The sequence below is a fragment of the Poromitra crassiceps genome (genome assembly GCF_964638095.1).
Source record: "Poromitra crassiceps genome assembly, contig: HAP1_SCAFFOLD_85, whole genome shotgun sequence".
Classification (NCBI taxonomy): Eukaryota; Metazoa; Chordata; class Actinopteri; order Beryciformes; family Melamphaidae; genus Poromitra; species Poromitra crassiceps.
The window spans coordinates 911,905-927,205 of record NW_028152246.1 but is presented as its reverse complement, the minus strand read 5'-3'; the positions used below and the strand labels follow the sequence as shown (position 1 = coordinate 927,205).

Sequence of the window (15,301 nt, the reverse complement as noted above, 5' to 3'; positions counted from 1 at the left end):
TTCTACCTGCAGCAGGGGAGAGAAAACGATATCTTTCTGGACAAACTTTCACCAATCTAATAGGCTATATTTTTCTAGCTGATGCGTTTAGTAGGCCTACATTATTTTCACTTTGATCTTGCTATAGTGTAGCGTATTTACATGCTTGCAGTATTGAAACTGCAGTTAGATTGGTTTGAGAAGCATAATAATATGGAATAATAGCCTATAATGCAGACAGACAGGCTGGATGAAGGGAGGGGGGGGGGGGGCAGAGCGTTTGGCTTTCGTCTGGTTTTGCGGGATCACTGGAATTGGAGCTAAAAAGGCAAGCGTGCGATTCGTTTATTGCACTTATCCAATGAGCATGACGGTGCATAATTTTACGCCTAAAAGGCGTGGTTGTAATGCTTTGGGCTGCATCTAGCGCCAGCACGACGATATCAAGTGCGCCTTTCCACGCCCACTGCTTTGATCTGCGCCTGCCGCTCGGCCTAGAAACTGCGCCGATGCAACGATAGGGGCCATACCCTCCAATTTAAAATTATTATTTTCTCTTTATTTGGAAAAGGCATCACACAGCAAGACATACAAAGCTGGGCAGACCAATATAAAACAGAGGCAAGGCAGTCTGTAGATTGGACCTGGGAAGAGGAGTATGTCCAAAAACTAATGGAGCACCAGGAACTGTGAGTGTGTGTACAGCCTTTCTCCGTATGCTGCATCTCCTTGTAGTCTTGCTGTTGAGAGAATCTCACAATCATCTCTCTGTATAGCTCAGTAGCACAAATTGCCTCCAAAATTATACAAAATGGAATAAACACCTTTAGAACCAAAATGGAACATTACGCCCTGGTGGATCTGCTGCTCTTGAATCTAATTGTATTGTGTTATACCAGGTTATAATTTGTCAATTCCCATGGATAAAAATACATTTTCTGTTATTTACAAAGCCTTACTTTTTTTCCTAGAGAACGCTTGAGCACTGTGACCAGCTGCACCCATGACCAAACAACACATTTGGAAAAGTAAGTATTACCTTACTGGCATACATAAAAGTGATGTTGCTTAATTGCTTAATTGTAAATACATAGTGTTCAATCGCCTTGACGGAATTTCATCAAATTTGTCTCAAACGTCCACTTGGACTCAAGGATGAACTGATTACTTTTTGGTGGTCAAAGTTAAAGGTCACTGTAACCTCACTACCATCTGTTTCATGATCGTTTAACTGATATCTCAGGAACGCCTTGAAGGAATTTCTTTGAATTTGGCTCAAACGTTAACTTGGACTCAAGGATCAACTGATTACATTTTGGTGATCAAATGTCAAGGTTCAAGGTCACTGGGACCTCACGAACACCGTTCTCTAGCTCGTTAATGCGAGATCTCAGGGAACGCCTTGACAGAATTTCTTAGAATTTGGCTCAAACATCCACTTAGACTCAAGGATGAACTGATTACATTTTGGTCATCAAAGGTCAAGGTCACTCTGTTCTCACAAATGACATTTTCAAGCTGGTTAATGCAATTTCTCAGTAACTCCTTGAGGGAATTTCTTCACATTTGGATCAAACGTCAAAGTCTGGACAGACATGGATGTCGACTGCTCACTTGTTGGCGGAGGCATATATCCGCGGTGTGGTCGTTCGAGTTACAAATTCACTTAGCCTGTTCAATCTTCTTAACTTTGGACATAGACTTACAACATACTTTCTGACTCGTCACTGATGAGCAATGAAGCATGTTACTGTGTTTATGTACCACTTTCAGATTGGAGAAGAAAATAAAGACAATTGAGAGGAAACATGGCCTTCGTGAAAGATGGCCTCTAACAAGTCACACATGTTTACACATCAGAAGTGTAATTGAAGACAAAAAACGACAGAACTCACTGCAGGCCATCTATAGACTTGTCTTGGAGCGCAGGTTCTTATGCGGCCTCATGAAAAAATATGCAGGTACAGTAAATACTTGAACTATGACAGTTGGTTAAAGGAGCCCTACACTGAAAAACAACGCTGATTTACTTCCCACATAATCTCACTCATATCCAGGAACTGTAAACTGTTTTGCAGCCATTCATTGAGTTTGACAGTTAGTGAGAGTTGATTTGAGTACAATTGTGGACCTGTGGTGTAATTCTGTGCATGATTGACGGGTTACATTTTCAGAGAGAGTGAGAGCGCGTGCAAGATGAATCAGCATTGTTTTCCGGTGGAGTGTCCTTTTTAACCACCCACCCCCCACCACCCCATCCATAAATTAAACTTAATGAACCATTTGTTTTGCAGAGGGACAAAAAATTGCAATCAGACTGTCAAGGAAGATATCACTGATTTGTCAGAAGATCAAACAAAAACTGAAACACTTCAACACCACCAGAGCTGAAAAACAGCAACCTGCCTTGGATTACCATGAAGTAATTCAGATCGACAACCCCATCTGGTCAACCATGACCAACAAGACAGTAGATGTACAAATGTCAGTCAAACAGAGACTGTTTTTGTTGTGGAACACCGCAAAAAGGGCATCTGAAGAGAAGGCCTACTTGGCAGAAGACTGCATGTCAGGAAAGAGGTTCTTTGAGAAGCAGATCGAAGAAATCGACAAATGCCTCCAGCGAGACTGCCTGCTGTCGTCTAGACAGGACAAAGGTGCAGCTGCCGCTTTGCTCAGCAAGAGAAGAGAGTTTTCAAGCTATCTCTCACAGTATGTCAGTCTTCTCTCAACAAGCACGGATGTCTTTGGTTATATTGTGAACAGTACAGACTCTGACACGGATGAGGAGGACGATGACGAGGAGGACGAGGATATTGTGGAAGAAGAGGAGGATGATGAGGAGGAGCAGGCAGGACCTTCTGAGATGAGATGAATCTGGACCGACTGAACTGAGAGCTTATAGCTCTAGGAGATGAGTGGACTTCTTATCCACAGGCACTGATAAGAAGGCTGGAGAGCTGAAATGAAAGCATTTGATCATTTTCAGATCTGTAATAGTTTGGGAATTAGGGGGGGGAAATATAATAAACATGTTGTGGTTCAGGTCCGATCCACAGAATTTGATCTTTGATGTTGTTTTGGGCCACTTTGAGTCTGCAGTTTGTGTTGGTGATCAGAATAATATTAATCTAAAATTATTTCTGCATGTATTACATCAAATACTCTGCAAATACTACCCTTCACTCTAGAGGTTTGCACAATTTGCGTCAATGGTAGTGCACAGATACTGCAGGTCTATGGCAGCTGAGTTAACCCTATGTGAAAAACGTGTTCTTACAATTTTGCTGTATTATTGTAATTCTTTGCACCAAGGGTTTTCAAAGTGGGAGGCAGTTCCAGGGGAGGCTCAGTGAATGGAAGTGAAAAGGTTATTACATTAGTTATGAAAATTACATTACATAGCCTACTGTAGAAAAGACTAAATGTGTGTGATTTGGTTGAAGATATTTCAGAGATACCATAGCTTTGTGGATTTTTACTTCTTTCCCCACTTTCCCAGAGTCTGAAACTAATAAGCCTTCAGACAGACCTTTGCTTATCTATTATTTGGTGTAGTCTGAAGTAGGGCCGCACAATTAATAGTATTTTCATCATCATCGCAATATGAACATGTGCAATAAACACATCAAAAAGACTGCCTGAAACACAATGAATCACAAAAGTGGTTTTATTTATATGCGTCATGTATTCCCATTCAGCGTCTGATCATTTGGTCTTGTGTTGTAAATCCAGCGTACACCTTTCCCTTGCAACAGTGCGCTCCGCACCTCTGCCAAAGCCCAAACACGCTGTGTGTAGTTTCAGCTAGTCAGTGTATGTTTCACTAACACAGATCACACCATGGTTAGAATGAATATATGTTTATTGATAAGTGAGTGTGGTGCGATTGCTTGGAGACCCTTCTAGTACACGGCACGGCCGTGTCCGGAACCAGGATTGCTTGGAGACTCATCTAGTACGCGGCACGGCCGTGTCAGGAACCAGGAACCCGGGGGTTGAGACTCTGAGTGGGGGTACGTCTCTGGGCGTAGCCTGCTAGGTCCTGCGCCCGGGCGTAGCCTGCTAGGTCCTGCGCCCGGGATGGAGACCGCATCCTGGGTGGGAGCCCGCTGGGCTCGGTGTCCCAGGATAACGTACGATCTCCACCTACCCCCCCTGGTTCCTGTGTTCAGAGGACAGAGAAGCAGATTAGGCATGTGCAAAACATATCTTTAACAGTCTGCGGGAGGAAACCGGAGTGCCCGGGGAAAACCCGCGCAGCACGGGGAGAAAACCTGCGACTCCGCTCGTGCTGCCCGTAGCGAGATGTGAACTAAGGGGTGTGGAGGGGGGGGTCGTGAAGACATGACAAACGGGAGAGAAGTGGTATGCCAGTGAGTATATAAAGGCTACAGGTGATTGAGCTGATAGAAAGCCGGTGTGGCTCGGTGATTGGATTGGAGGAGCGCAGGTGAATGGGTGATGGATTAGAGTAGGTGGCGGTGAGATATGATGCGGACCTGGTGTGATCTTGTGTTCCTGAACCTCAGTTATCAAGCTAACTCCATTTCACTAACACAGATCACACCATGGTTAGAATGAATATATGTTTATTGATAAGTGAGTGTGGTGCGATTGCTTGGAGACCCTTCTAGTACACGGCACGGCCGTGTCCGGAACCAGGATTGCTTGGAGACTCATCTAGTACGCGGCACGGCCGTGTCAGGAACCAGGAACCCGGGGGTTGAGACTCTGAGTGGGGGTACGTCTCTGGGCGTAGCCTGCTAGGTCCTGCGCCCGGGCGTAGCCTGCTAGGTCCTGCGCCCGGGATGGAGACCGCATCCTGGGTGGGAGCCCGCTGGGCTCGGTGTCCCAGGATAACGTACGATCTCCACCTACCCCCAAAAGAGCATCAACACAGCGGGAGCTGGCTCGTCAGATGTCGTCGAGGTCGTCGTGGATGAAGATCGCATCCCGGGAGGGAGCCCGCTGGGCTCGGTGTCCCAAGATAACGGACGATCTCGGTCCACCCTCAGCGAGCTTCAACGCAGCAGGAGATGGCTCATCGGATGTCGTTGAGGTCTTCTTCTTCTTTCTCTCTCTTGTCAGGAACCAGGAACCCAGGGGTTGAGACTCTGAGTGGGGGTTACGTCTCTGGGCGTAGCCTGCTAGGTCCTGCGCCCGGGATGAAGACCGCATCCAGGGTGGGAGCCCGCTGGGCTCGGTGTCCCAGGATAACTTACGATCTCCACCTACCCCCAAAAGAGTCTCAACACGGCGGGAGCTGGCTCGTCAGATGTCGTCGAGGTCGTCGTGGATGAAGATCGCATCCTGGGAGGGAGCCCGCTGGGCTCGGTGTCCCGAGATAACGAACGATCTCCATCCACCTCCAGCGAGCTTCGACACAGCAGGAGATGGGCTCGTCGGATGTCGTCGGGGTCATCGCAGATGTAGCTGTGGTATGCTTGGGAGGACCTTCGTTTTTACTGAACTTCTCAGCCGGGAGGGAAGCCTGAAAGGTGACGGAGTCATTTGGCGTGGTTGGTGGGGCCATGGGGGCAAGCGACCCTGGAGTGGGCGCCGCCGCAGAAAGAGCATGTGTGGAGGAACCGGCAGCCGGACGCGCTGCAGCCCCTATTCTCTCTTTTTCCTTTTCTTCTTCTCTCTCTCTTTCCTATCTTTTCTTCTCTTCTTCTCTCCTTTTGCTTTTCTTTTCTCCAGCGGCCCAAGGTTTGGACCGAGTGTTCTGAGAGACCCTAGCGTCTCTGGGCGGAGCTCCCGTGGCTCTGCAACCCAGGATGAAGACTGCGTCTCTGGGCGGAGCTCCCGTGGCTCTGCAACCCAGGATGAAGACTGCGTCTCTGGGCGGAGCTCCCGTGGCTCTGCAACCCAGGATGAAGACTGCGTCTCTGGGCGGAGCTCCCGTAGCTCTGCAACCCAGGATGAAGACTGCGTCTCTCTGGGCGGAGCTCCCGTGGCTCTGCGACCCAGGATGAGGACTGCGTCTCTGGGCGGAGCTCCCGTGGCTCTGCAACCCAGGATGAGGACTGTCTCTGGGCAGAGCTCCCGTAGCTCTGCAACCCAGGATGAGGACTGTGTCTCTGGGCGGAGCTCCCGTAGCTCTGCAACCCAGGATGAGGACTGTGTCTCTGGGCGGAGCTCCCGTAGCTCTGCAACCCAGGATGAGGACTGTGTCTCTGGGCGGAGCTCCCGTAGCTCTGCGACCCAGGATGAGGACTGTGTCTCTGGGCGGAGCTCCCGTAGCTCTGCAACCCAGGATGAAGACTGTGTCTCTGGGCGGAGCTCCCGTGGCTCTGCAACCCAGGATGAGGACTGTGTCTGTGGGCGGAGCTCCCGTAGCTCTGCAACCCAGGATGAGGACTGTGTCTCTGGGCGGAGCTCCCGTAGCTCTGCAACCCAGGATGAAGACCGCGGCTCTGGGCGGAGCTCCCGTGGCTCTGCAACCCAGGATGAGGACTGTGTCTCTGGGCGGAGCTCCCGTAGCTCTGCAACCCAGGATGAGGACTGCGTCTCTGGGCGTGGCTCTGCACCCCAGGATGAGGACTGTGTCTTTGGGCGGAGCTCCCGTAGCTCTGCAACCCGGGATGAAGACTGCGGCTCTGGGCGGAGCTCCCGTGGCTCTGCAACCCAGGATGGAACTGCGCCTCTGGACGGAGCTCCCGTGGCTCTGCGACCCGGGATGGAACTGAGAAGGGGGGGGGGGGGGGGGGGGACAGACAAGTAAAACCAACATTGGGGTGCTGGGGAAGGGGTAGGAGGGGGGGGGGGTATCCGGTAGGGGAAGAACAGGAGGAAAGGGGATGACGCCAGTGGCCGCGGAGGCCGTGGCGGAAAGAGGGGCCGCGGAGGCCACGGAGGGAAGGGGCAAGCCGCGGAGGCAGAAGGAAGAGGCTGAGCGGGGAGGGAGGGGTGGGATGCGTGTGCGTGGGGACCCGGGAGAGCGGGTGGTGGACAGAGAGAGGCAAGAAAGGTAGACAATGCATTGTAAACTACAATTTTGGTGGGGAAGGGGAGGGGGAGGGAAGGGGGAGGTTGGGGGAGGGGGTGGGAGGGCATCGAGGGGGGGTAGAAAAGTAGGAATGTTGCGGTAGGCCGCCCTTGCTGAGGTGGGCGGCTTCGCTGGCAACTGAGGGGGGGACAAACAGGCCGCTGGCGCTGAAGGAAGAGACTGCGAGGGGAAGGGAGAAGAGGATGCGTGTGCGCAGGAATCTATGGGTGCGCCCCCGCCGCGCTGCGGCCTGGAGGGCGGAAAGGAGGAGGCTGCGACCGAGGTGACATTAGCCTGCTGGCTGTGGCCACAGTGGCGTGAGCCTGTAGGGAAGGGAGGGGGGAGGGAAGGGGAGGCTGCGACCGAGGTGACGTTTAGCCTGCTGGCTGTGGCCACAGTGGCGTGAGCCTGAAGGGAAGGGAGGGGGGAGGGAAGGGAAGGGGAGGCTGCGACCGAGGTGACGTTTAGCCTGCTGGCTGTGTGCACAGTGGCGTGAGCCTGAAAGGAAGGGAGGGGGGAGGGAATGGGAGGCTGTGGCCGTGGTGGCGTGAGTCTGGTGGCTGTGGCCACGGTGCCCTGAGCCTGAAGGGAAGGGAGGGGGGAGGGAAGGGGAGGCTGTGGCCGTGGTGGCGTGAGTCTGGTGGCTGTGGCCACGGTGCCCTGAGCCTGAAGGGAAGGGAGGGGGGAGGGAAGGGGAGGCTGTGGCCGTGGTGGCGTGAGTCTGGTGGCTGTGGCCACGGTGCCCTGAGCCTGAAGGGAAGGGAGGGGGGAGGGAAGGGGAGGCTGTGGCCGTGGTGGCGTGAGCCTGCTGGCTGTGGCCACAGTGCCGTGAGCTTGATGGGAGGGGAGGGGGGGGAAAGGGGAGGCTGTGGCCGCGGTGGCGTGAGCCTGCTGGGATGGGAGGGGAGGCGGGAACGATGCCTGGGCCCGACGGGGGCAGCAGCGGCGTGATCCGAAGCGAGCTGGGCAGACCCGGGTCCGTGGCTGGCGGGGCCCCGGTGCCAAGGCTGAAGGCGGAGGATGGGAGGGGAGGGGGGGAAGCGTGTGCACTGAAAGCTAATGTTGTTTTGGGATGAACTGTCCCTTTAACGGTCTTGTTCTCTTAGGGAGTACTTATTAGCAGTAGTAGCAGTACTGTAGCAGTACTGTATTAGTAGTAGCGGCAGTAGTGACTGTTGTGATGCATGGCACCGGACTGTTGTTGTGGTGCGCGGCACCAGACTGTTGTCGGCACTACAGCAGCAACGGCATCTAGCAGTGGTAGCCTAGTAAGTAGCCACGTCTAGTAGTAGCCGTGGTAATAGTGGTAGTAGTCGGAGCGGCTAGTGGTAGCAGTCGTAGTAGCTGTAATCGGTAGTGACATGACGTCGCTTCGTAGTAGTGGCAGCAGCAGCAAGTGGGATGAGAGGCTGTTGCTTAGTGAGGTAAACATTGGCACTGTTCACCCCTCATACGGGTAGTAGTGTTGATTCAGTAATGCGTGGTTTGGAGTTGCTGAAGTCAATGGTAATCGCGTGAGATGCGATGTCAATATACTGTAAGTCACGTCAGATAGTATAGGAAGAGTTTCAGGAAAGCTAAACTTGAATGAAAAACAGAAGAGGTACACCTGGCCGTGAAGGCGATGGGTGTGCGCCAAGGAGGGTCAGCTGGAGCCTGGAGGTGAGCGACGGTCCAGTCGGAGATGGTGGTTGGCCATGGAGTGGCCTCGGCATTGCTGTGGCTCGAGCTGGGCTGGAACGTGTCGGCGCGGGGCGCGCGTGGAGGACACGGCTGTCGTGTCGCCGGAGGATCTCCGATGACGGCAGCGGTGTAGAGGGCGGTGTCTGGCTGGAACTGGATGGCGAAGATTTGACGCCCGGGCGAGGGACATACAACGGCGCGTGCCAGCTGACTTTTCTTTTTTAACTATTTTAATGAACTGTTCGCTTGAGTTGAAATGGGTCGGAACGAACGAGTGCGTCTTGAACAAGCAGTCGTGAAGACATGACAAACGGGAGAGAAGTGGTATGCCAGTGAGTATATAAAGGCTACAGGTGATTGAGCTGATAGAAAGCCGGTGTGGCTCGGTGATTGGATTGGAGGAGCGCAGGTGAATGGGTGATGGATTAGAGTAGGTGGCGGTGAGATATGATGCGGACCTGGTGTGATCTTGTGTTCCTGAACCTCAGTTATCAAGCTAACTCCATTTCATTTCGTTATTCAGTGGGCATAGGCTATGTTTGGGGTCTATGTATAAATGCAGTCTGTCTATGTTAGCATTATTAAAGTAGAAAGACATAGGAACTGTATAGCTAATATGCATACTTTAATATCTGTTTATTTATCGCAAGTCGTACGTATTGTCATCGCTATATTGAACAATGTTATCGCAAATCGGAGATTTTCCTCATATCGTGCAGGCCTAGTCTGAAGTATGTCAAATGGCAATATAAAACTGCAATTGGTGTAATTTAATAAAATAACAGAAAAGTGTTTTGTGTCTGAATAAATATGTTTAAGCCCATTGGAGAACCATGGGCCAGCCGCCAGAAGAATTTTCCCTACTGTCATATATATCTATATAGATATAGATATATATATACAATATATATATATATATCTACATACATATATATATTCTGTAATTTAATATAACAGAAATGTGTTTTGTGTCTGAAGAAATGTTTAAGCCGATTGGAGAACCATGGACCAGCCTCCAGAAGAATTTTCCCTACTGTCATATATATATCTATATAGACATAGATATATATGTACGATCTATATATATATATATTTACATACATGTATATATTGTGTAATTTAAGATAAAAGTGTTTTGTGTCTGAATAAATATGTTTAAGCCCATTGGAGAACCATGGACCAGCCTCCAGAAGAATTTTCCCTACTGTCATATATATATCTATATAGACATAGATATATATATATACGATATATATATATATATATATATCTACATACATGTATATATTGTGTAATTTAATATAACAGAAAAGTGTTTTTTGTCTGAATAAATATGTTTAAGCCCATTGGAGAACCATGGACCAACCTCCAGAAGAATTTTCCCTACTGTCATATATATTTATATTTATATATATTTATATATATATATAGATATCTATATACACACACATATATAGACATACATACATACACACACACACACACATATATATATATATATATAATATACACACACGTGTAGGCTATATACATAGGCCTACATACAGTGTATACACGTGTGTGTGTGTGTGTGAGCGCAACGTGCCGCATTGAATAGACTGAAGAGAACAAGATGGTATTTAAAACCTGAAGTCATATTACTGTCGTATGGTATGAAGCCATCTGATTGCAGGTGAACACTGAGCTGCACCATCTTGTTTGGCACCCAAATTAGATGTAAAGAAATTATAAATCACATTAACACTTTCTGGCAACCAAAATCGATCCAGTCAGTGAAGAGGCACTGACGTTCTAATTGAAACGTTGCTCCATCCGTCCTGTCATTGAACACACCCCTTTCATTCGTCCAAACGCTACCAGCTGGAATCACGTCTCCAAAGTAGCACTAATGAATGTATGTTTCTGTTTTTATAACATACCGTTTCACACAATATACACAATATGTTAAGGTTATACTTTTTCTGTTGAAAAATGAACGGATATGTTTTCTAAAGCCTAGTGTCAGAACCCTAACCCTAACCCGGAAGAACAATACAAAAACTACAATTTGTTGCATCTACAATGAGTTGCAATATACAGTAGTGTGCGGCACCATTGTTTTTTGTAGTTCTAATGTGTTTGCCCTATTTTATGAAGTAGTGCCCAGGAAACTTGCAAGCTTATAGGTTTTTGTGGCCACAAGATATTGATTCTAGATATTGATGCTTGCCTCATACACAATGATATTTTTTCAATTTGGACCCAGTTTAGACTAAATTGTCATAAAGTACCTAGTACCTAATTATAACTTTATTTTCCCATTAAATTAATATGGTTTAGATCCAATGTATCCAGCTTCCCAAGGCTGTCAGAATGGTTGTAAATGATCTAGATTGTAGTATATTGTATTGCCAATTCATTTCTCTGTACAGTTGTGTTTTGCACCTTTTATCAACAAGGTCAGTAGGCCTATAGGCTTGTGGAGGGATAGTGGGGTATTATGGAGACAAAGATAGTGGTGTTTATTGTAACAGCACTAACGTACTTCGACATTCAAAAGACATACAGACCAGTCACCGACCCTCTAATCTTCCTCTATCCAAGTGGTTCTCAAAGTGGGGTCCTTGAGGGGGTTGCAGGGGGTCCCCAGCAAGGGAGAGAGACAGGCCTGGATTTGCCTCTGGTAATCCAATTTCCACATTTCTCACTTGCTCCAGGCAGCCAACCTCAGCCACTCACCCAGCCTAGGGTGCGTTCCATTTGGTCAACGTTCCATTTGGTGAAGTATGTTCAATTTGGTCAACTATGTCCCTATTAGCCTCATCAGTGATGTCATCAGTCCCCACTGGTGGTGATGTCATCAGTGATGTCACTGGTGATGATGTCATGAGTCCCCAGACGGATGGGGGCCAGGGGGAGTCAACCCCCCCCAATGGAAGCGTTTCTAGACACATTGACCTTCGACCTTACAGCAAGCCTGTCTCCACGCCCCTCAAATATGGTCAATTTGACAAATTTGAAGGTTACAGCCTTGTGTGAGCTGTTCTATGGATCCCTGCGTCTCCCAAGGGACCTCCAGGCAGTGAGGGTCCCAGCCTGGGTTTTGCAGCCAACTGTGCTTAAGTGTGCTTAATATTGATTCGCTCTTTGGCCGCCATTTTGAAACGCTGACTGGGATCTGCACCAAATCAACCACATGTACTCGCATGGCCACCACCTATAACATACTAGAAGATGAGAGCGCTCGCATTCAGCGTTTCAAAATGGCAGCCGAATAGTGTTGTTTCATTGAAGCGTGAAGGCCCGAAAACACCTTTTTAAGCATAACTTTGCCCGTGCTGGATACAATGGCCAAACCTTTTGCACACGTGTTCAGGGGAACGTTCTCAACTAGTCTGGGGGATGTGGTGTCATATCAACTTCCACAATACCTTGGCTATCCTCTCAGGCTATACAACCCTAACATGTTCCATCAGTTTTAAGCCCTCGCTACCAATTAACTCCCCCGGTGGGCGTGGCGCTCCTCCTTTTTTGTATGTTGTGCGCACCCCATAGGGGAGTACACCTGAAAAAAATGGGACCGATCGGACCCACCCCCTTCGCAGGGGGGAGGAGTCTTCGTTTTAAAAAGTTACATTATCACATGCTTTTAACTCCTACAGAAATGCCCGAAACTGCCTCCAATTTTTTGTCTGAACTGATCTCCAGGGATATATTCAGCCCATAAAATTTTGTGTCCAAAAGCCACGCCCACATACCGGAAGTCGGAGGAGGAGGGGTGGTGGGGGGGAGAGGTGGCGGGGAGGTGGTCGGGGGGAGGAGGGCAGTGGGGGGGAGGAGAGGAGGAGGGGTGGTGGGGGGGAGAGGGGACAGGGGGGGGAGGAGAGGAAGGGGGGTATGGGGGGGGGGTGGCAGGGGGGGAGGAGAGAATGGGGGGGTGATGGGGGGAGGAGAGGAGGAGGGGTAGTGGGGGGACGGAGAAGAGGAGGGGTGATGGGGGGGAGAGGTGGCGGGGGGGAGGAGAGGAGGGGGGGTGATAGGGGGGAGAAGTGGCGGGGGGGGAGGAGAGGAGGGGGGGTGATGGGGGGAGGAGAGGAGGGGGGGGTGGTGGGGGGGAGGCGAGAAGGGGGGGTGATGGGGGGAGGAGAGGAGGAGGGGTGGTGGGGGGACGGAGAGAAGGAGGGGTGATGGGGGGGGAGGAGAGGAGGGGGGGTGATGGGGGGGAGATGTGGCGGGGGGGAGGAGAGGAGGGGGGGTGGTGGGGGGGAGGAGAGAAGGGGGGGTGATGGGGGGGAGGAGAGGAGGAGGGGTGCCTTGATGTGAAAAAGTTTGAGAACGTGTCTGCTCGATCCAATTTTGAACCACCTTCAGCAACAAAGAGCCTGCTCGCCCCTACGCACCCCTAATACTATGTGAAACCACAATGGAAACAAGTCCTGGACTTTATTGTGGGTAATTAATTGACACTTTTAATACTGGTGTATGGGTTTTATCCTGTGCATTGTGTTTTTAACATCATTCTAAATAAATAAACACATTTATTCATTCAAATTCAAAATGGGTTGCATACACATGCTTATAATAACCCAGTATTTGTTACATAAATTGCCAGGTTTGCCAAGCACTTGTTGTGTGGCAAACCTGTGTGGCCTTCTTGAGGCATCCACTCTGCCACTGGATGCCTTTGCCCCGGGAGGGCCTGGTGAGACGAAGGAGGTGAGCGGCTGGGAGACAACCCATAACGCCTCAGAGCCTCCATGGACCGAAGGGTCTCGCAATGCTGCGGCGCAGCACTAGCTCTATTGCAGCGGATTGGGCGTGATCGGACCTTCCGCGGGCAATGTTGCAGACAGAGTAGGAGGGCTGATCCGTGTGCAGCTGCTTCTGGGACGCGGGTCGGGGTCTTAATCGGCCTCGGCTGGGTCTACTGGGCGAGGGTGTATGATGTGTGACAGACACGAAACACCTTACAACCCCAGTCAACATCACTGATGACGCGTCCCAGCGCATGCTGTAGTATGTATGTAACTGTGTTAGATAATTACACCTGTAATTGAACACTTGTGTTGTATAAAGTTTCAACTTGACAACAAAAACATTCTAAATTGGCCCTCTAGCTCGACTTCATGTTGCTGTTTTTGTCAGTACAACTGTCAGGAAATAAAAGTGAGTCCAAACTGTTAACTAGCAACAGAACCCCGGTTAAAAGTTCTGTAACCTACCCACCAAGTTGACATCCAGGCACATAAAATCCCACTTGTCCTTCCTCTGAATCTCTATTCTTGCCATATACTGTAGGCAGCTCATGTACTCTCCCTTCATTTGGGACTCGCTGATATTCATAGTATTCCGATGTCACAAGCCTTTTTCCTACCAATATGGCGCTACAATACACACAGCTCATTGGCTGTCACTTGATTGTAATCACCTGTTACTTGGTCACAATCACCTGTTGTTTTCCTACCAAAATGGCCATGTGGTGATCTAACAGAATACTATCAATACATAAAAAAGTCAGACCTCAAACAGGAATAACGTTCTGAAGCACACAAAAAAAATGCAGAATACGATTGTATCCCGATCACAATATTGTGCTATATTGCAATAATCTAGTCTACATAATGTATTGCAAAATTTAAAATAGAGCTGAAAAAACAACTTGATGTATGCCACCCAGGTAGTGTAATAATATGTACATCACGTTGTATTGATAACAGTGGACAAATTGACTCAAAACTGTCATTCAAAAATGTAAATCAAATTTATTATTAAAACGGATTCAAAGTGCAACTGTATAACTTAACACAAAAATAAAAATGAAGTGCAAATGTATCACTGAACAGAATAAAATAAAATAAAAGTGCAATTAGTTTTCTTACAAACAGACTGACAAACTACAACGACCGCACTGCGGATATATGCCTCCGCAAACAAGTGAGCAGTTGACATCCATGTCTGTCCTGACTTTGACATTTGAGACAAATGTGAAGACATAACCCGAACCCTATTCCGTAGGTCTTCAAGGCGTTCCTGAGATATTGTGTTAACGAGCTTGAAAATGGTGTTTGTGAGGTCAGTGACCTAAACCTTTGACACCAAAATGGAATCAGTTCATCCTTGAGTCAAAGTGGATGTTTGAGCCAAATTCTAAGAAATTCCGTCAATGCGTTCCTGAGATATCGCATTAACGAGCCACAGAATGGCGTTCGTGAGGTCACAGTGACCTTGAACTTTGACCTTCGACCACCAAAACTTAATCAGTTAGACCTTGAGTCAAAGTGGATGTTTGAGGCAAATTCGAAGAAATTCCTTCGAGGTGTTCCTGAGATATCGCATTAACGTGCATGAAACAGGCGGTCGTGAGGTAACAGTGACCTTGAACTTTGACCTTCGACCACCAAAACTTAATCAGTTAAACCTTGAGTCCAGGTGGACGTTTGAGGCAAATTTGATTAAATTCCGTCACGGCGTTCCTCAAACAATAAACATTTGACGGACGGACGTATGTATGTACGTACGTACGTACGTGTATGTACGAGTGTTAATTTTGTCTACGAAAACTATGACACATTTTTTTATTCCACTACCTATTTTCACTGATAAAAAACAAAAACTAGGCTAAAACTATGAAGGATAAAACAGACTAAAATGTGCCCAAAAGTAAGACTA

At 48.7% G+C, this 15,301-nt stretch overlaps 1 protein-coding gene across 1 annotated transcript in view; it reads right to left on the bottom strand.

Annotated features, from left to right (window-relative positions):
* Positions 1-5,023: 5,023 nt before the first annotated feature.
* Positions 5,024-15,301, bottom strand: part of LOC310800807 (adhesion G-protein coupled receptor G7-like) — a gene marked incomplete at both ends in the record, with an annotated part of 59,235 nt that continues 48,957 nt past the window's right edge. The window contains 4 exons of the mRNA XM_083664723.1: positions 5,024-5,062; positions 5,336-5,529; positions 7,859-7,977; positions 8,580-8,806. Coding sequence (XP_083520849.1) covers positions 5,024-5,062; positions 5,336-5,529; positions 7,859-7,977; positions 8,580-8,806 — 579 coding nt within the window. The remainder of the gene's footprint in view (positions 5,063-5,335; positions 5,530-7,858; positions 7,978-8,579; positions 8,807-15,301) is intronic.